Raw genomic sequence first — 22,566 nt, 5'->3', positions numbered from 1 at the left:
TTCTTTTAATCATTTATTATACTAACATCCAAGCCTTCCAATTTCCTGAAACCTTTCTCATCGGTTAAGGAATTAATTGGATGTTTACATAATTGGATTTTAATTACAATTAATTAACTTAATTATTATCTGAACAATCATTATCATATTTATGTTCCCATGTTTAGCCGATACCCTTTCTTCTTTTTCGGTTTCACCTCTTTGATTTTATTATGGCTATTAAATATTTGGTGGAATGCATAACTTTTCCTTTAAATTGAGGCAAGTTCTTTGGGTTTGTCTTCTTCGATTGTAGTTTTTTTTTTTTCTGATGATTGGTTTATTCAAGAACTTCATATAGTTTGCCTTTTGATACTTCTAATTCCAAAAACTGACTAATTGTATTGTTTTTCTTAGTAGATCCCAGAGATTCTATCTCTGGTTAAAGTACAATTTGAAATAACGTTGTCACTTTCTAAAATAATCAGAAAAGCAATTTTATCATCTTCTCCTCCTCAGCCAAGGTATTATCTCTTTATTTAAGTCAAATAACCTTATTTCTCATGAACTTTCTCCTATTATTCTTGACTCCAGGGATCTGTTGACTACATTCCAGCAGTTATGGTTCAAGTAGTTATTTTTTCATGTAATATGATTTGGAATTCAACTTGTGTTTATTTTAATTGGAAATTTTATGATTGTAAAATTTATTAACTTAGAATTTTGTACTTCATTGAAACTAAAAAAGAAAATTAATCATGCTACATAGTACTAAGATGTCATTTGCACTCTATTTGCTTTCCATGTGATCTCGTTCTTGTATTATACTGTTTATATAGTTTCAAATACAAAAAAATTACCTTTTTATGCTATCTAAAAGAATTTGTAGTGAAACTTGATGAGTTTAAATGCTTTAGCTACAGCACCATTTTGATTGCATTGTATTAATTCATTTACTCATAATTGTATATTGTACAATGATAAATAATGTTTCTTGATTTGATTGAAACAACTATTATCCATAGTTCAAACGAGTCAATTAAGTAGAAATGTTATATTAGATACTTATACAAGTAAATATTGAAAAATATCATTAACCAGTTTCTACTTATAGTTTGCAATTCGAATTCATATAAGGAATTTATTCTGATTTTAGTTACCATTTTCTACAATTTCAAATTTAGAAAATATTATTTGCACCAATTTTTTATAATCAAGATGGTTTCAATTCAGATCTTGAACAATTATGAGATTTGAACTTATTTATAAGATTACAAAGAAATGTCCCTAACAAAAAACACCAAATCTGAATAATTTCTACAAAACTTTGAAAAAGATCACTTAAATTTCTTATCTATCTATCATTTTTGGGCATTATTATCTCTGTAAGAAACATGTGATTAAGTTATATTATACCCACCAAATTATATAAATAGTTAGTCAAAAATAAAATTATTTTAGATTACATTGGACGCAAAGTGATTGATGGATAAACTTGACTTGATAATTCAGATCGAGCTTAAGTCGAGGGAGAAATCAGAAGCATTGCTTGAGGGATCTTTCACGAACATATATAGATTCGAGAGATGAAAAGTCCAATTGATACTTTAAAATGTTTTATCATCTTGGATAAGTTTTAGAAGAGACATTTGGATACTTTTCAATTGTACTTCAAACATTCTTACATTTTCAAACTACCCTTATCTTTGCAGTTAAAATTCAAACATAACCTTTGATCACAACGGATTCTTATATAGTATAACGATAAGGATGTTTCATTGCACATTATTTTTATTGACTCACTATGTAACTTATGATTTTTCTATTAAAATCATATGATAAAATCATCATACTTCAGTTCCTATACTACAAAATATTAAACAATAATTATTAATTATCTTGAATCACAAGCACCAAATTCCCGCGCGTCGCGCGGGCTGTCCCTCCCTAGTATATATATATATATATATATATGTATGTATGTATGTATGAATCAGCCACCAGTGAATTAATTTTTCCTTCAAAAAAAGTTATTTATTTTTTATTGTGCTAATTATTTAATTTTCAAAAAATTAAACATATAATTTGATGATCCATAATAAATGGACCCAATTTGATATATTATAATAAAATACCCAATTCATAATTATCAATGGCTAAAACAAAAATAATTACTTTATTGGCCTCTATACAAATATACAACTTAGTTCTAACTGTGTACATAGAAAAGAAAGTTGTTGAAAAATTTAGCACTAATTCAATCATAGATGAATTTAATTCTATGAAAGAATACAAAGTTCAATTTACTTTTAAGAAAATATGTAAAAATTTCGAGGTCTATTAACATAACTTGTATCCTTTTTAATTAAAAATAGTTATATTTATATTGCATAGTTACATATACATACATATATATATATATATTTGCACAGGTGACATATTGGAGTATCTTCTCATAATGTGTAACTTGGGTGGTTTGTGATATCATAAGATATTTAATCAAAAATTATTTTTTGTCTTAATTTTCGTTATAACTATGTTGCATATTTATGAAATAGACAAAACTTTATAATTAAAGTTAATATTTGATGTTTTTAGATGCTGTATATTTAAATAGATCATATTAAGATAATTTTGTTAGGAAAATTTTGGCCCCCAGGAAATAATTTTTTTTTTCGTAATGTTTAGGTGTCATAAATTTCCACGTGAATTGAAACATAAATCTTTGCATAGATGTTGTTTCAATGCCATACTATGAACACTATCACCTAGTAGAATATTACCTAGTAAAGTGGTGAACATAGATGTTGTGTATATAAAGTCTAACATTTGGTTAGTTTTTATTAATACTGTTATATATTGGATTTAAGTGGGACAAATTTGAAGGGTTAGAGTGCAAAGTGAGAATGGGATAAAAGTTTGAGGCACAAAGTGGAATTGGTTCCTATATAAATATGAGTCGAAAATCTACTAGTTTAAGTTTTTTTTTTTAAAAAAAAAACCTTCTAGCTTGGACCATTCTATCTGTTTTCTTGTTTGAAAAAGTAGAAATATATGGCTGTTAAGCTGCGTACTACATTTGTAGGTATTTTCGTTATGTCGTAGATGACAAAATAGTATAGTGGCATAAATGAAGCTTTAAAAAAGTTTAGTGACTATTGAGGCAGTTTGTAGGAAATCTTTTTGAAAGCTAAAATAAAGAATGGTAGGAAGAGAATCGTCTTTAAAAAAAAAAGTTTTAAATGCAAATTATCCTTGCATTCCTAAGTGTTTAGGAAAAAATTATTGAAGTACTTTAACAAGAAAATAACTTAAATCATAAAATAACAGAAGAACAACTAAAATCCTTTACAAAAATGGTGCATTAATATTGTAACAATATCTGATTTATTAATAATTGTAGCGAATCTACAGCAGATAAACAGTAGTACATAAAAATTACTACCACAACTCCACCAATCAACTGTTGTTTACTTCACCCTGTGCAAATCTGTTTAATTTTTATTACCAAAAAAAGAAATCTGTTTAATTTATGAGTACAAATACTTGATTCACATTAGTCAGAGAAGGAAGACAAAATGATTAATGTACTTGTGGTAACTCACGTGCAAAGCACGTGATTTTGTTACTGGAATTTTTTTTTTTTTTTTTTTGTGAAATGCTAATTGTAAGATTCATGATATAGTATTTTTCTTCTTTTTCTTTTACCAATTTATTTTTTTACATTGAAAGCATGCATATAATATTTCATAAAATTTTTATCAAGCTTTATTTATAATTTGTATTTCAAAGTTTAACAAATCAAATATTGATATTATCATATTCAACCAAATTTATCAATACTCATAATGTGATTACACAAACATTAAGTTTTTATATCTAAAACCACAGTGTATGGTTTCATGTACCAAATTACAAGCACCCAACCCTTGAGTCGTGCTCGTGGCTTCTATTATGGCTACACAAAATCAAGAGTTTGTGGACGTAAATAATTTTGGATTCAGGACCAAGCATGAAGAACTCGTTTTAGCTAACTAATTCATGGTTTTCTTTTAGCATTAAAAAGTAAATGTTGCATCGACTCGTAAAAAAATTACGATATTCTTGGAAATACTCGTAATCGTACACATTTGTTGAACATTATCGAATAATTTGCAAAAATTTCTTAAATCCCTATACGTACTTTTTATTTGTATTTTTCACTAATTCTTCATTAAAAATAAGTATTTAGTTGAAAACTTGAGATTACAAGAGAAAATCATAATTACTAAAATTCCATTAATCCTCGCGGATCATGGGCCTATGGATGGTTAAACATCTCCAAGTCGAGTTAGTATTGCTATCACCAAACATGGGCCGATTAGCCTGGAAGAGAACCCTAAACGAAAAAGCATTAGGGCACTTGTTTTTGTTTATATATTCAGTGAAACAAGGATAAATATTCCTGCTTCAAAGAAAAAAAAAGATGAAAGAAACATGGGTAATTCGTTTTCTTTGCTTGGAATCTCTCCTTCTTAGAAGCTGATCAGCAGATTTGCTTTCCCCAGTATAGTATATATAGATTCTAATGATGATTTGCCTATGCTTCTGCCGGGCCTCAACCCAAGTCGCAGCCGATGCCGCCCAAGATAACATCTTTGGAGGAAAAGAACAAGGAAAAATAAACAAGAAGAAAAGGGATGTTTCCGAATCAGGAGATAGTAGTTTCAAGGGATCTGATGATGATCAATGCAGAATCTGTTTGTCTGGTTGCAGAGATGATTTGCCATACTTGTGGAGGGTTCTTCCAAGGTGCAAGCATGGATTTCATGCAGTTTGCATTTATAAATGGTTAAAGACTAATGCAGCCTGTCCAATATGTCGCCAGAGCGTTTATGTTACGTGATTAATCACTAGGGTTTTTTCTTAATTAGAGATAAATATTAAAAGTTCTTTGTAGCTAGGAGTCTAATCACTAGGGAAAAACTTGTATATGGTCAAATTCTTTAACCAAAGCTTTTGATACCATTGGTTGTAAGCTGCTCTCGATGAATTTCATCTTCAATTTGTAATATTCGAATCATCTACTTCTTTTTTTTTTTTTTCAAGATGTAAAATCCCATTCCCATGCGGAATTTTCTTTTGATTATAAATTTCGTGTATTTAACGATGACTACAAGGAAGGATGCGAGGTGTTACCATCATAAATTGTGTTAGTGGATGGCAATTTGTTAAGAGGATAAACTTGTAGTACATTCTTGCTTCGACAAATAACAATTGACCACCACTCTTTAAGAGTGGAACTTGTTTGTTAGGGGCCTAATTGAGGATTTGGTCTATATTTATGTCCTCTTTTGCTCTTATCCAAAGAAATTATTCATCATCACTCCAAGTGAAGCTCCTAGGTAATGAAGATATTCATTTATTCCCACGCATGTAGATACATATTTTACATGTTTAGATATATTTTCAAGGCAGAAATAAATTATCACATTATTCTTGTTCTCGATTTGGCTTTGGTCCCCCACTTGCGCTCCCTTTCCCGTGCCGTACCCAAAATCGCTCACCTACACCCCTCCCCAGTGCCACCCAACCCATCCTTACGCTCCCATCTCCGTGCCCAAAACCTCTCAATTACACCCCCTCCCTAGTGCCACCCAACTGCCCGGCAGATCAAAAGTTCAAATCCCTACTCAAAATGTTATAACAAATAGCCTTCTCTCTAATTATAAAATACCTAAAGAATTGGCTATATATAACAACTGCCCAGCATGGGAACAGCAGTAGAGAAGACCGAGGCATCGTGCCATTGTCTCTTCCTTCCTCCTAAGCCACATAGGTGCATCCTTGATAACCTGCAACAATGTACCCTTTAATTCTCCTATGATACTTAGAATAACCATGCAATTGCAATTAAAATATTATCATTGAAAACTTTCCCCGAATAGGATAATCAAGAAAATGTATAGTGGTATTATGACTTACTAGGATTAGCTGTGGTGATGGCCGCCGTACCAATGAAGTCACAATTATAAGCATTCCGGCCATGGGCTTGATAATAAGCGTTCATGGCATAGGCTGCATGGGACCTGACAGTATTGGGCTCAAAACAAGGCCCACCGTTTTGAATTGGCTGACAGTCCACTCCGGAGCCACAAACATAGTCAATGTTGGACTGCAGAGCCCCATCGCTAGCATCATCTTTTGGGACGCACCACTTTTTATCATCTGGTGCTGCTGGCGTCACTGGTGCAGGCCCCACGCCCTGTGATCAACGGTCGTGATGTAAGTAAGCTCTTTGCTTCCATTTGGCAAACAGAGAATATTTGCCAGGACGAGGACAAGTCTTAGAAAGTCAAAATTGTCAGAGATTTTTTCCCCCATGGAGAAGAAAAGAATTTAAAAAACTCGTTTGAATTGCTATTTTTTAGAAAATTTTTAAAAAAATATATACTCGTTAAATTTGGGTCGATAAACAATCAAAATTGAATTACTAAAGTTTTCGATTTGATTAAGTCGTCATTAAGACCATTTGGACTTCTAGATAATTTTCAACAATTAGTACCTGTTGGTTCCGCAGAATACCCACGTCGTAGACGGGGGAGAAATCGGGTCGAAACAACCCGAAATTCTGCTCCGAGATGCCGGGTTTGAGGTCTTCATTGAACAGCGAGAAAATGTAAGTATCAAAGGTCCGATTCGGCATCAAAGGAGTACCCAAACCCGAATTCACGTGCCTGACAAGATTAGCATTATAAGATATGGCGTTGTCCAAGCTCACGCCCGGCTGATTCGGGTCACCCGCAGAAGGCCAACCCGTTTCTGCGACGACGATGTCCACGTCATCATACCCGAGCCTCTTCATCGCAGAGAAAACGGCGTCCATCTGGGCATCGAACATGTTAGTGTAATTCACGCCAGTTACGTTATCAAAAACGCCGTCGTTTGGCTTAAACAGAGCGTAGTCCAAAGTCTTGCTTGTGAACCCGAAAAAGGGGTACGGGCAAACCATAAAAGGCGACCCGGTTCGGCGATGAAACTCCAGCATCGGAGCAAAAATGACGCGATCATACCCACGCCTGAACCGACCCGAACTAGGAGGCTCGGATCTTGACATTATACCCATGGAATGCGGCGTGGAGACTTGGATATCGGAAATTCCGGCCAGCCTCAGGGCTTCGTGCACGGATTTCATGGCGGAAACGAGGTGGGCTATGAGACTCCTGTCGCCGGTGGCGATGACTTCGTTGCCGACGTCGATACGGTGGATTTTTGTCTGTGGGTAGTAAGGTAAGACGTTGGTGGAGACCCATGACTGGCCGGCGGGGAGCTTGGAGACGGCCAAGACGTCGCCGTTTCCGACGGTGATGGTGAGGGAGACGTTGGAGTTGGCAAAGGCTCGAATAATGTCCGGGTTGGCGTCGAAGATTTTGATCTTGTCGATGGAGGTTTGGTCTTTGATGAAGGATGCAACTTGGGCTGGTGGAGGAAGGTTGTCAGCGACAGTGCCGTAGTTAACTCCGATGGCGTAGCCCGCCGCCACGGCCCAGTGGTGAAGGAAATGATGGAGGAAGATAACGAAGGAAATGGAGAAAAGAAAGGGCTTAGCTGGAGAGCTTGAATGAGTTGCCATAGTTGGCAAGTAACAGTAATAGTGTAGCTGCTATTGAGGAAGAGTACAACGTTGTACCATCATGTATAAGTGCAAAACCTTCCTAGGCATATGTAAACGGTTCTTTTACCTGTTCCGGAAGTTTTATCTTTAAATATTAGGATTAATTACAATTAATCCTTTTGAGGTATAACTCATTTCTCATTTTATCCCCTAATCTTTAATTTTGGTAACTTAACCTCCTATAGAACAAAATTACTCTTTCATTATTTTGACTTTTCATTTACCTTTTTTTCTCTCTTTTATTTCCTTTTCTCTTTCTTCTTTCTTTCATCCTTCCCAATAGAAAACTTTATCTCAAAGGAAATTTTTATTTTGAGTTTGTTATTGCATTTTTGGGTAAAGGTTTAAAAGGCATCAAAAATTAATTTTGATTTTTTGTATGATGTGACGTGTCACAAATTTTAATTGGTGATTATTAATTAGGTCGCAATTTCATCTTATGATATTTTTTTAGAATAAAATAAGAAACTAGAAAGGAAAGAGAAAAAATCAAAATTAAAAGAATTGAAAAGCTAAAAAAATTGTATTTTAGAAAAGTGATTTGAATTTTTTTAATCATTTAAGGAGAAGATAAATATCTACAATTTCTCTTTTTGAATTTCAATCATTAAGATGAAATTTTTTGTGAGAGAAAGGAAGAAGTAAAGAAAGAAGAAAGAAGCAAAGAAAATGAAAGAGCACGCAAGGGTAAAGGAAAAAAAATAAAAGAGAAAAATAAGAGTTTAGAATAATAGAGGGATAATTTTGTCCAATAGCGGATAAAGTGAGACAAAAAATGGTTAGGGGGTAAAATGAAAAATGAGGTATACTTTATGGGGATTAATTAATTGTGATTAACCCTTAAATATTATTCTTTGGTTGGGGAGATGGAAAGTGTTGGTGGGGTCGGGGATGGAGCCCAGTGGTAGTACGTGGGAATTGAAGTTGGCTAGTTTTGGGCGGCATGCAAAGCAATTGAGGCTACGCAAGTGATGGGGCTTCGTGAGGGAGAGGCAACACAGACGTGGGGGTTTGGGTTGGAGCTCTGGTTTGGACTTTGTATTTTGGTTTTGGTGAGTCCCTTTTCCCTTCTGTATTTTGTGATTTTGTCCATGGCCGTTCTTTGGTACTTGTAAATTCAAGCTGTAAAATTTATTTTTCTTTGAAAAAATGGCCAATTTAGTCCCTAGACTTTTTTTACTGTCAATTTAGTCCTTACATAATTTTTTTGATCAATTTAATCCCTATACTTATTTATCAGTTCCAATTGAGGAACTCCGCGGCGGCGCCACCTTGTAATTCCGATCAAACGTCTAATTGAACACATAAGAAAAAGTTGAGGTTTCAGGTGAATTTTTCTCGGTGGTGATAAAAAGTGTGCCGGTCACTTTTAGTTTTGATTTTTACTTCTGAAAAGGAGCCCCAGCAGTGAAGTACCCGAAATACCCTTGCTTAAGTGTTCAATTAGACGTTTGATCGGAATTACAAGGTGGCGCCGCCGCGGAGTTCCTCAATTGGAACCAATAAATAAGTATAGGGATTAAATTGGCCAAAAAAATTATGTAAGGACTAAATTGACAGTAAAAAAAAGTATAGGGACTAAATTAGCCATTTTTCCTTTTTCTTTTTCTTCATATTTTCAGTTAATTCCATCCCTTTTTTGGTCTGGCAGTTATGTTTGTTCATGTTCTCGCTTCTTTTTAACTCCTGAAACTTGTTGCAGTATACATCTAAGTCGCAAAAATGATGGTCGAACCCGAATTGAGAAGGGCAGAATATTAAGAGCCTATTTGGATTATTACATTGCTGCTACAGTATATTTTTCTACTTAAAAAACTCCAAAAATTTACAATCCAAATCAGCTCTAAATCTTGAACCTTTGTTAGTTTAAGTTATTTAAGTAAGACTAGTGTTCTGCCAGCACCTTTTTTTTTTCTCTGTCAAGAAATAGGCCTATTAAAAGTGATGAATTGGGTATGATTTTATCATTTTCGCATCACCAGCAATTGGGAATGTTTGGACTAGAGGCACGGACGATCGTGTGTGATAACCATCCGGAACGGTATAAGGATTTTTAAATGGATTGTCATTCAAATTGAACAACTTGTACATTCTTATAACTAAAGTGTAGTATTGTGTTACTGTTCATTTAAGTTCCATGCATAATATTACATCCTCGGTTATAAAGATGTATAAGTAATTTAATTTGAATTACAATCAGTTCAACTGTGTTCCGGATGATTGTCATTGACAACTGTCCGTGCCCATTCCGTTTTAGGGTTGAGACAAATTTTCTGAGCGTATTAGGACTTCAGATGTTGTGGTATCTCAAAGTCTTTTCAAACTAAACCGGAAAAAACCAGCTGCAACAGAGGTCATTATGGTTTTAATCATGCACATTGTGTTTGTCACAAGAACAAGTTGTTATGAATATCAGCTTGTCTCCCAAAATTTTCAATGCTACAAGTTTTGTTGCTGTGCTGCATTTGGCCTCCAGAAAATAGTGGTAGCTCATGGCTTGGAGACAGAAATAAATCATTTATTGCCCTAGTGATGCATTGCTGCGAACAGTGGGGGAAAATAAATTGTCTGTTCATAACTTCATACACACTCTTCCAATTCTTTGGATGAAAACGCAAGAGAGAGAGAGAGAGAGAGAGAGAGAAGCACTTCGTATGCACCTCTAAACTTACACTGGGCGTGGTGGTGATTTCATATGCATCTCTAGACTTGCACTGCCATGTGATAGTGATCGAAATCGAATCCATCCAAACATTTTTCCTACTAGAAAAAGAACTTACAATACATTATTAAACTTTTTTTTTTGGACAGAAGCACAACCAGTTTATCTGAATTTGTGTAGTCAAGCTAAACTATGCTAGTATGAAATGGGATTGAGAATTGAACAGCAAGTGATCATATACAACCATCAAGCATTAAATGGCACCAGCACCCTCGTGAAAGAAAGTCTCTTTTAAACATGCCATGAGTCTCCAATTCATCTGGCCTTTCGACAAAATTGAATAAGTGAAGCTTTATATAGTCCAATCAAACTACAGCCATGTAACACTGCTCTAAAACAAGAATTAGGCTTAGCACCCTAAGCTGATTTAGTCCGTAACAAAAATAGTTACAAGCCGAAATCAAGCCTCAGCTGGCTTGTTTAACAAAGAACCAAATCCTTCATCAAATTTTGCATATCCATTGGAAGGCATTTGGTCTGATTAAACAAACCCTATCAGTCGCTGACATGAGGGCACAATGTAATAGATATTTTTGCAGAAGTTAAAATTCGTGCCTGATTGAACAGATTTTTGGAGAGATATGCAGAGACATAGGCTCCATAAACAGCTAATGATTAAGACAAGAAGGAAATAAATATTCACAACTTTGATTCTTTTTATTCTCTCCTTCCACTCTAGCTTGTAAGAATCTGAAAATTTTAACAGTCAATAAAATGCTGGAAATTATAATTCCTGCAGCACAGCTAGACAAAGTCAATCAAAATATTCAACTTTTTTTTTGAAGTGTGAGTTAAAATATCTACCTGAAAGCTTTAGATATAATAAACCTAAATGGTGACAAGTAGATGCATCAGTTTACACCAATAGATCTACTTGAATATCATCACCTGCATCGATACTTCCATCATCATCTGCAGCTCAGCGTACTCATGAACCTCGTGATCCACGAAGACTTTCTCCTTGATCTATCCTTTGTTCCGAGGAGACAATTCATTGTAACTAAACTTAGAGCAGCTCTGACTGATTCTGGGGTAGTGGCGCTGAAAACGTGTACTTTTAGAAGGCTAGCATATTGTAACTGTAAGAGGCACATCAGAATTACCTGCATTCAACACAATCTGGTTGAAGCTGCAATGACCTCAGGTTTACAGGTTTTCAATTTTACCAGTACCTGTATCCACCACAATCTGGATGAAGTTGCAATTCTTTTTAGGAAAGGAGTTTGCTGTTGGAGAATCCTTAGCGTCCATGTTTTATGCAGTTCATCGCCAAAACTGGCATCGGAAACATTGGTGCCTTATGGACAGAACTTTCATTTAAACTTGGCTTTAAGACTCTGCTTAACAGAAGGCACGAAGGCATCAAACAACTAAGTATGAGTTATAGTTCTATTTCTATGATCTTGAGAATCATATCCTATTCTCCATTAACTTGGTACATCTGGGATGTAACTGATTCTAGAATGAAAAGCAGAAAAGTTGCAGGGCCCAAGTTACTATAAAATTCCTAGTACATAAAACTTTTACGGCCTCGAAAATCTTCAAGCACTAGAGGTAGGTGAAGCAATTTTTTTCTTTCTATTGAGAAGGGGAAAAAAAAAACAGCAACTTTTCCACTTCTCTCTTCTCATAAAACTGGTGAATTTCTTATTCTGCAGCGTAATGCACGATTACATTATTATGGACATCCTCCGAGTTGATCAGTGTAGGCCATTAAGACTATTCCAAGAGATTGGAACCATATCGACAGATCAAGAAAACTGGAACGCGTTTTTGTCACCCTGGCTCGTGATTATTTGTCTCGTAATAATACCAATGTTGGTTTAAATTTGAATCACTCGTACTAAGTAGTCCCACTTTGATGTAGAAACTTTGCAACAAATTATTACACGTAACACTCAACAGATAACTTTCAAATTGTTCATAGAACAGTTGAAACTTCATGTCCATGATTGTATACCATATTCAAATGATCGTACAGATATTTGTCACTTCGATGCATAAAGGCATTTTGAGAGTTAATTTACCGCAAATTTTACTTTGTGATGTAAAATGTGTCAATTCGACAAACGAAGGATGTAAAAGGAACTAATTTACACTTTCTTCACTTTTCTTCTTTGTACAGGCATAAAAATCCAGTTACTGGAGTTGGCCCAATGGTCAGGGTGCTCTTTCCGCTGTCAAGTTTACAATTCAAATACTGAACCTGGCAGCTGGGGGTGAATAGGATGTAAAAAGAATTGAAAGGTAAAGAAAATTGGTATATAAATCTGTTATAAAGCTGTCGTCTCCTATATCTTCCAGTCAATCCATGTTATGATATACACTTCACTACTTGTAACATCTGTGTTAAAATTAACTGTTAATTATTGGTTTTTTTCTCCTTTTTCTTCTATTTTCAATCCAACCTTTAATTTTAAATTTCATCAACAGCTTTATGAGTAATCCTTCTTTTTTTTGTTCTATTATTAATTGGTTTTGGTGCCCTGTTTAAGTCTACATTTGTATGTACAACGAAGTGCAGTATACAAAACAATGTCCACCTACACACGGGCCTGATGAATGCAAAATTACTTGTTAGGAAGAAAAAGAAGGAATTTTTCCTTTTTCCCTCCTCTGGTACTGAATCTGAGAGCGAATATAAATCCCAAAAACTGGTACATGTTTGAGTCAAATAAGGGCTAACAAAGGTTAGAGAAATCATCCCTCAATCATCAAAAGTTGATTAGTTAAAGCAGAAATCTACAACTCAATGTCAAAGAAAGACCATACGAACATTTTTGAATATAACATTTGTGAAATCTTATATTCACACGTGAAGTTGACTAAAGCTAGCGGTAGCACTTGTTAGGTTAATTAACGTAAATTTAAAAAGTTTTACCAACCACAAGCTCTATTTATCTATAAGTCAACAGATTTGACTTTGGAGAATTAAAAGGGTGTAATAAATTAACCATGAAAAACATTTCTTTCTTTCTTTCCAGCTTTAGAAAATTAAACTGAAATGTCTGCTAAGCCAAAAGTCTTATTGCTCCATTGCATCACCGACTAATCAGTCGACCGGAGACTCGTTCACTCACTTTCGCTATCACCCTTTCTAGTTACCAAGAAATTTTAGTGCTCAGTCACAAATATAGCATAATGCAGCTGACTCTGATAACAGAAATGGAAATAGTCATTTAGCCAATTTCAGATAAGGGATGCTTACAGATATTGACAGATTTTATAGTCCAATGTGGCTGCTGGATTCTTCAATTTCCTCGCGCACGAGATAAATGTTCTAATATTAGTTGGTTTGGCACTGCGTTATAGGTTTTTTTTTTCTCGCTTTGTACTCTTCATTGGCTCAAGTACTCAAGACAATGGCCACATCGAGTATTTTTGTATTCATTATATGTACTCGCCTCTCTTGGGAGGAGTCCTGAGGTTTCTGACACTTGCGCCGACTTTTTCTGAGATTTTTAAAATTACACTGACCTCCCATGATAATGTTTTGGGGACACTGTTGACTTAAAATATGGTGAATTTACTTGTGTACCTTGAGCTATTGAGGTTGTTAACAAATGAATTTAGGGACAAAATAGGATTAGTTTAGCAGACTTGAGAGTAACTAATTAAACAATATTAAAAGATGAAGGGAAAAAGGATCAAGAGAGTAACGAATGAAATTTGAACATAATGTCATTTTGTGATACTAATTTCATCCTCATCCTCTTAAAGGCTACCCAAAATTGCAAAATATTTCTTTAGTTAATGCTCAAAAATCCCATATCCAAGGAAATTAGGCTTTCAAAAGTTGACAATAAAAACTTCTATATTGATAAAAATTTAGAACAAAGTACTGTACAAGTTTCATAGGCTATAACAGAAGTTTTTTTCTGCTAAGAGAAAAGTTCAAATTTGACCAAAAACAAATGAGGGTTCTTTGTTAAGTTAAACATTTTAATAAGTTTGGCACTACGTGATACGTTTTTTTCTTGCTTTGTACTCTTCATTGGCTCAAGTACTCAGACAATGGTCATCTCGAGTATTTTTTTTTTCATTCATTATATCCACTCGTTTATCTTTGTCAAAGCTGGTTAAATTTTACATTTTTTTTTGCTACTTTTTAATTTCTCCTCCTTTTTTTTTTTTGTGTGTGTGTGTGTATAGATCTGTAGTTGTCTAAAACTTATCAGAATTAGTACTTCTGTTGAATTGTTTCCAATAGTTGATGGATCCTATGGAGTAAGCAAGTAGAAAATTTCTTTCATGGCTACACACGAGTCTAGGTATAGATCACTCCATGTAAACAGGAGAATCACTATCATTGTGAAATTTTAGTTACTAACTTGTAATATTTGTTTTATTGAAATGTAGAAAAGATTTCTAAAGATTCTCAACTCAAAAACAAAAGACAAGACAGTTGATGATTTATAAATTAACTTTTCATGTTTATGTTGAAGCCATAAGAGTAATTATGATCGGTTAATTTTGCCCCAATTTTAGACTACGTTCAGGTTATTTTTGGAATGAAATTGCTTGATTGTTAAGTATATATTAGATGGGGATCATATGCATGCATGGCCTAATCCAATGGTAATGACCTTCTACCAAATTTACTTAATGGCGAGCATTTAATTGATTAGGTAATCCGCGATTGTGGTTTATGGATGTCACAATTCACCACCCAACTCGAAGTTACTTGTGAGGTTGCCATGGTATTTCTGGTGGGAGACTGAAACTGAAAGGCCACCGAGTCCTTGTCCGCAACCCATTATCGATCTAATTATTATTAGCAAGGTTTTAGTTTGATATCATGATCAAAATAGCTGCTGCCCCACCTTGTTTTTTTTTTTTTTTTTTTTTTAAAACCACGCATTATTTTGTTTCTTTTTATTTTGTGAAAATGACCCTTTTTTAATTAAAAAACCACACATTATTTTATTTCATTTTCTTTTGCGAAAGAGATTTTTTTTAATAAAAAAAAACCACGCATTATTTTATTTCATTTTTTTTGTGAAAATGCCTTTTTTAAATTTGAATTTATAAAGAACCTTTTTCTTTTCATTTTTTTTAGTAAGTGGGAGGTCTTGATCCCTGTACTTCCTATTTACAATTCTTCCGCCCATACCATCCAACTCAATCCTCCCCTAATGACTTGTTTATTGACAGGACAGACATCTTCTATGTCCTAATCCTAACTCCAGCTGGAACTTAAATTATGCTATTGAAGATTTAATTTGAGCTAAAATTAGTAACGTTTTTTTAAACATGTTTAAACATAGTGGGGAAAAAAAATCTGAACTTTGACGTTCATTTGCCTTGTGTGCAAGGTATCAATATTGAATAATAAAGAATCCCTGACAAAGCAACATTTTCAAGCTCCATTTTTAAAAAAAAAAAAAATTTGAAACTAGCTTAAACCTTGTGTTCTTCAGACTGCAGATAAAGATAAATTATAAGATACCTCCTCCCAGTGGATAGACTTAAAAATACAGGCGTCTATTTTTAGATAAAACACTACCATTGATGACACCCCCCCCCCCCCCCTTTTTGATGTTCTAATACTATATGATTTTGTGCTGACATAATAGAAGTGAATGAATCTGTACTATTCTAGTTTGTGCATCATGAAGAAGATTAGGTCTTATATCATTCTCATGACTTATGAGGAAGACCAAAAGATTAGTGCAATAATATAGATGGATCTTACTATTTATCCAGTGCATAAGACTTTTCCTAGTAGCCACCAGTACAAGAAAAGCAAAGCTTAATTAAAACACCAGTAGTTAAGATTAAGACTAGCGTAATAAGAACTGCTTAACCTGTCCATCTTTGCTGCTAAAGACAAATTAATGTTCCTCATGGGTAATATTTCCTTATCAATAAGACTAATCTTCTTGATGTTTACACACATGAATAAACACATAAAATATGTGCATCTGTTCACTTACTATTGTAATACTATATAAGCATGTAAGAATCATGAGGAAATGGCATTTTCTCAATAAGGGGGCGGCTCAATCGAATATTAAAGAGCGGCATTTGTCTCTAATGGCAGTTAATTAAGCTGCTTTAATTGTTGGAACAATCTTAGATACTGATAATTAATTGATAAACTAATTTATAGTGATTAATTCCCTTCAAGACAATATATATTTGAGACGAAAGCTCAAAACACTTTGATGGCCAAAAAAGGCTGCAGTCTAGAACATGACAAGCCAATAAAAAGCCATTAATGATCAATCTTTTTCGCATGTTTTTGTGTATTGTTTTCTTTATGTACTTAGGACATTAAGGTCATGGAGAGTACATGATATGCTGGGAAAGAGACACGAAATGTTTGTAATTTATACACTTTAAGATGGCCCTTCTGAACTAATAATGGGATTTGGCAAATCTCGAATTCTAGTTTTGTCGTTGATCAATTTTATTGGATTGTAATTTATTTGTAATTAAGGCTCAATTATTTGAATAGCTGGTTGTTGTACCAACACCTAATCATGTAATCATTTGCAATTTTAAAAAGATGAAGGATAAATTATTAAAGTAATCCCTCATATTTTTGGTATTTTATACTTTTATAGTCCCTCGCACTTAAAATAGGCATTTTAGTCCCTCAGATTTTAGAAGTATTGTGATATAGTCCAAAACTTCATTTATAGTCCATTTTTCACCAGAGTACATCTCTTGAACAACATTTTAGGAAGAACATAAGAGAGAGAGGAGGGGGAGGGGGGGGGGGGAGAAAGAACACACACACATGCACAACAAAGCTTACTCAAACCCATGGAGGACCCTAACTTTTTCCCTTATTATGCTTCCTCATTGCCCATGTCGTCACTCACTTGATTTGTCCATGTTCTTTCTTGGCAAATGAACTCTGGGACTAGAATATGCTGCTTTTCTAGGATATATAAAGGACCAAATGCTTCATTTTAATCTAAGAGGTGAAAAACTTATAGAGTCAAAACCTGAGGGATGATTAATGTAATTCTCCCAGAAATGAGATGAATCCCAATAATAGGTTAAAAATTAGAACAGATGACATACGAACTAAAGCATTTATTAAAAGCATAATAAGATTCAAGGACTTAAGAGTTATCTACGCAATTCAGGTGCAGGTCAATTTTTTTTTTTTTTTTTTTTTTGAAGATCAAAAATCAATCTTAAAGAAATACTTTTTTTTTTTTTTGTTCCAGTTGTGGTTTACTTCAGAAACCACTTATAGCTTGTTGATACTACCATAGTCGGAACATATATATATACACACACACACACACATATATATACCTGCAGTTCAAAGACTTTTATGCTTGTTAGATCGCTTGCCAAATTCTTGGATGACTCCTCAGAGTCTCAATTTTATGGCCTTTCAACAGTAGGGTAGGTATATAGGGATACAACTTTCAAAGAGTGACAAGATGTGTTGTATTTTTCGCACGTTAGTGGTTTAGTGTCAACCTTTGTGATATCAATAATTTTCACGTTTGGTACACTATATTGGAAAAGTTCTACCAAAAAACCTTACTTAAAAACTCTTACCCAATCAGTCAATAATTTAAACTTTTAAAACCTGTTTTTCAAAAAAAAAAAAACTTAAAATTATCTAAGATTGGCAACTCTTTTTATACATCTAACAATGAATTGTTACGTAACGATATGATTCCCAAAAGATACTGTAAAACTCAGCAAATATGAAGATATGTCAGAATTTAAGAGGAGAATTGCAAGAACCCTACAGCATCCTCTAAGAAAACTACCAAAATGCACTCAATAACGTGGATACGTGCATTAATTATCAGAGCTCAGGGTACTTGACTACATATTTTGACCTTTTCATCTCCCAAAAGATCCAAATTTCCTATTTTTTTTAAAAAAACTACCAAAAACATTTCAGAAATGTGCGACTAATCAGAGGCAGCCACCATCCCAGCAGCTACCTGAGCCAAAGGATGATAACTAGTAATAAACTGCTGAGACTTGGCCAGAACTTATTGAGTCATCACTTGAGGACCATGACACGTCTTGAAGGTGCCCGAGAAATCTGCTGAAAGGCCCATTTTGCTGAAACTTTCACACCAGTCATCATGCACGCGTCTATACTCCAAATACGCGCATATATACGATGCAAAATATCCAACTTATTATATAGCAGTATTAAAGATTGCGAGAGCATTTATTACCAAGAAAAAAAAGTGGAAACCACCTCAAAAGTCTCCCAAGTTGTGGGTTTTCTTTTCCGTATTTAATTTGGATAAGAGCACTTACCAGAACTGGACAATTTGGCAATATGCTGCCAAGTTTCATCACCTTAGCCAGCAGCCTCAGTCATCCAATATTGACTTCGTCCTATCAAGTAGCTAACGTTCGAGAATAGCTAAACGATAGCTATTTGCACACGTTTAAAAACGTTCAGTCATCTACAGTAAAAGTTTTTTACAAACGCCGCTCCGTTAAGATTTTTCAAAAATATCATGATAAAATGCTTGATCCATACAAAATCAAAGATCATAAACGTCTAATCATGTACTCCCTCCGTTCCATTTTGATAGTTCTGTTTCTTTTTTCACATAGTTTAAGAAAAAATAGTTAATTTTGTTAGAAAAGTAAATTTAGATTGTTATTTTTCTAAAATACTCTCACATTAAATAGTGTACAATTTTATGGGAACTTGAATTGATGGTAAAAAAAGAATCAACTCTCATTAGATGTGGTAGGTTTATAGTAACAACTTACATTAAATAAGGGTATTTTAGGAAAATTAAAATACAACTACATTTTTCAATTGGAAGGTGGACTACAATCTGGGACAGACGAAAAAGGAAAATAGGACTATCAAAGTGGGACGGAGGGAGTACAATAAAAGTTTCTCATATACGTTGCTACGTTAAAATCATTCAAAAATTATCGTGAAAAACGCTTGATCGATAACCACAAAGCTAAAGATCATAGTCTGTGCCTAACTAATTTGTTGGATTTTACTTTGGAGTGCTACCGACTAGTTTGTTTTCTTGGGACAACATTTTGTTACACTAAAATTGACTTTTGTGGACTATGTAGCAAGTTACAAGATATAAAACCGGTGGTATGGCACTTGTGACTTCCTTCGCCCCTCTAGTGGTAAATGACGAAGACAGCTTTACGCGCTCGACTAGAAGCCCAAAATAACCAAAATAACATGCACTATAGGTCCAAAGCATATTGACTTGTCTGTGTAAAATAAGAGTTATTACTTACAACTCCATCCAGTGTAAAATGAAAGGGATCACAAGAAAAGAAAAAAAAAAAAAAAAGAAGAAGAAGAAGAAGAATCCCAAAGTGAGGAGAGACTTCTAAGATAGAGAAAGACAAAATATATATATATACATATATATATATATATCATTATATACTTCAAAATACATAGGTGTTATATACTTTTTTTTAGTAAATATGTTTTATGATAGAATAATTTGGATTATTGAATCAGATATGCAAGTTATTTAATTATCCAACACGAATATAAATGTAGTAACATATGTACTTAGTGTTACAAATGAAACGTCTGACGAATCTTTGAAGTAATTCCTAAAAAAAGTTACAAAAGTAATTTCCAAGAATTACAAAAATATTTGAATTTGTGGCACATGTTAAAAGGAAAAGATTCTTCATGAGTGACTTTCTTGGCTTGATACCGACTACTGGGGTTGCCCCACTGGCTACTAGCCAACAATTAGAGAGTCTCTTTCATATCAAATTCAAGATTTGCATCCTATATTTGATAGTTGAAGATAAAAATGACGCGAAAAATTTACGCATACTAATATTCATGTCCCAGAATATTTTAGTTTTAGGTAAACATTTTGCATAGTACTTTTTATTTATCTCACTTAATTATTCCCAATGAACTTGAATTCTAGAAGAAAAAAATCACATGAATAATTATTATAAAAAATTTTACAAGTAAATTTCATTTTGTAAGCTTTAGCCTTTCGTTATCTTCCTCATCTTTTCCTTTGGCACTTCAACTTGGCACCTTGGGAGGAGAGCAGATCCTCTGTCCAATATTTTGTGTCCAATTTCCTGTCAAATATGAAACTACGTAGTTTTACTTATTATGTCTGTTGATGTGGCAACTAAAAATAAGTGGCTGTTTGGCTGCCTTATACTTCTTTTTATTTTTTGGATTTCCTTTGTTTACACAACTTTATTACAATTCCCATTTTTTTTTTAAATATTCTTTTGTATTTCAAATCCTTGATACTTTGTTTTAAAAAAGATGAGAATCGTAACAAAGTTGTGTAAACAAAGGAAATCCAAAAAAGAAGAAAGAAAAAGAAGTATAAGGCAGCCAAACAGCCACCTATTTTTAGTTGCCACATCAGCAGATATAATAAATGAAACTACGTAGTTTCACATTGGACAGGAAATTGGACGCAAAAAATTGGACAGAGGATCTGCTCTCCCTTGGGAGACATTGGGAAGTTTGAACGTTATCTCAAAGTCAAATTCGGCTTCTTTTAACACCCCCAACTCATTAATTCTCCCTAAGTCCACTGTACCAAAAGTAGTACTACTGCCACTGTCTTATAACTATTTTATTTCAAATGTTAAACATGCCCGTGTTGACTCTCCCATTTTGATCAAATCAAACCACTTTTTCCATCCTCCATGAAGTATACATATACCAGCCCTCAATCTTCAATTCTTCATGCTTCTCACTCCTGAAGCAAGAAACAACGACTACTCATCTTTTCTCTCAAACAATTGAAGCTGGTATATAGAACTATAGAATAGAATATTTGCTTCCTTCAAAGTCCAATTTCAAGATTTTGATCAACATTCAACACTTAAAACCAAGGCCGACCAATGAATATGTCTTCTAGCTGCTCCACTTCCGCCACAGCAACCTCCGCCGACAGTGGCGGAGCCACCGCGATCACCGCTGTCCATCCGGACATCATCCAAACACATATCTTGACCAGGCTTGATGGCCCAACTCTTGCTTCTACAAGCTGTGCTTCTTCAGATTTACACAGCCTTTGCACGGAGGAAAACCTTTGGAAGACAATTTGCAATTCGAACTGGCCGTCAACAGCCCATCCATGCATTCAGCAAGCAATATCGAGCTTTCCTTCCGGCCACCGTTCGTTCTATTCGGATTCTTTCCCCAACCTCCACCACCACCACCGGCAGCCGCCGGCCCACCGCCGCCCCAAGTCCAATGATAGTAGTCTTGGTCACTCATCAGAATTGATTTCTGCTGTTGACATTCATTATGGAAATGAGCTTGTTTACTCCAAAGTCGCCGTGACGGAGACGTCCTCCGGCTGGTTCATGTGTTCACCCTTCAGGGTTGACCTGCTAGACCCCAAAGAGATAGTTCCGGCACTGGTGAAGTTCGACGGCGAGGACGACAAGTGCATGGCTAGAGTGGAGGAGAACATGAGGCTGAGCTGGATAGTCATCGACCCCGCGAAAAAACGGGCTGTTAACTTGTCGAGTTTGAGGCCGGTGGATGTCCGGCGCCATTGGTTAACCGGAGAAATTCAGGCCTCCTACGCGACGGTGATGGCTACCGGAGGTTGCGGAGGCTGTGCTGGCGGAGAGTTTGTTATCTGTAAAGCGGTGGTTACTTGTGGAGGGAAGGAAGGAGGGGACTTGCAAGTGAGGGAGATAAGCATGCAGGTGGAGGACATGGAGGGGAAAATAATTAGTGGGAAGGACACTTTGGTAATTTTACAGGAAGCCATGGATGGGAACAGGAGAAAAGGTGAAGCTGGAGAGGAGAAAAGGATGTATGAAGTGTTTTTGGAGCTTAGGAGAGAATGGAGGGAAAGAAGGCAAAACAGAGAAAGGAGGTTGGATATGGTGTGCATAGCCACTGGGGTTAGTATTTTCATGGCTTTCTGGGTGTTTGTTTTGTTTAGATGATGATTGATGATCATTATATTAGCCCTTAAATCTACTTTCATGGACAGATTACTTTTTAGGTTGTAGGAAAACACATACAAATATTTGGGGTGATTTTTCTCCTATTATATTTATTCTTATTCAGATATGTGAAGATTACAAGTGTCTGTAGGAAATTGGAGAAGCAATGGATTATTTCATTGCTATATGATATTTGTAAGGTTTATTCATCCATCCACTCCAAGAATAATGAAATATTTACAGTACAGAAGTTCAAATAAATTTAATGTCTGGATTCAATTTTGATTCTTTTTTACTTGTTATTGGTCCATTT

General features: G+C 34.7%; 2 protein-coding genes across 2 annotated transcripts; one reads left to right on the top strand and one right to left on the bottom strand.

The window, feature by feature from the left end:
• Nucleotides 1-5,364: 5,364 nt before the first annotated feature.
• Nucleotides 5,365-7,694, bottom strand: LOC113726319 (glucan endo-1,3-beta-glucosidase). Its single transcript, XM_027249970.2, has 3 exons — nt 6,524-7,694; nt 5,944-6,223; nt 5,365-5,813 (listed from the first exon to the last, which is right to left on the bottom strand). The coding sequence occupies exons 1-3, from the start codon at nt 7,589-7,591 to the stop codon at nt 5,785-5,787; spliced, it is 1,377 nt and encodes a 458-aa protein (XP_027105771.1). The 5' UTR covers nt 7,592-7,694; the 3' UTR covers nt 5,365-5,784.
• Nucleotides 7,695-20,773: 13,079 nt separating this feature from the next.
• Nucleotides 20,774-22,514, top strand: LOC113726312 (F-box protein At2g27310-like). Its single transcript, XM_072075476.1, has one exon. It carries the CDS (start codon nt 21,189-21,191, stop codon nt 22,251-22,253), a length of 1,065 nt encoding a protein of 354 aa, XP_071931577.1. The 5' UTR covers nt 20,774-21,188; the 3' UTR covers nt 22,254-22,514.
• The last annotated feature ends 52 nt before the right edge of the window (nt 22,515-22,566 follow it).

The sequence above is a fragment of the Coffea arabica genome, chromosome 1c, assembly GCF_036785885.1.
Source record: "Coffea arabica cultivar ET-39 chromosome 1c, Coffea Arabica ET-39 HiFi, whole genome shotgun sequence".
Classification (NCBI taxonomy): domain Eukaryota; kingdom Viridiplantae; phylum Streptophyta; class Magnoliopsida; order Gentianales; family Rubiaceae; genus Coffea; species Coffea arabica.
Note: the sequence above shows the minus strand (reverse complement) of the source record. Positions and strands in the feature narration are given on the sequence as shown.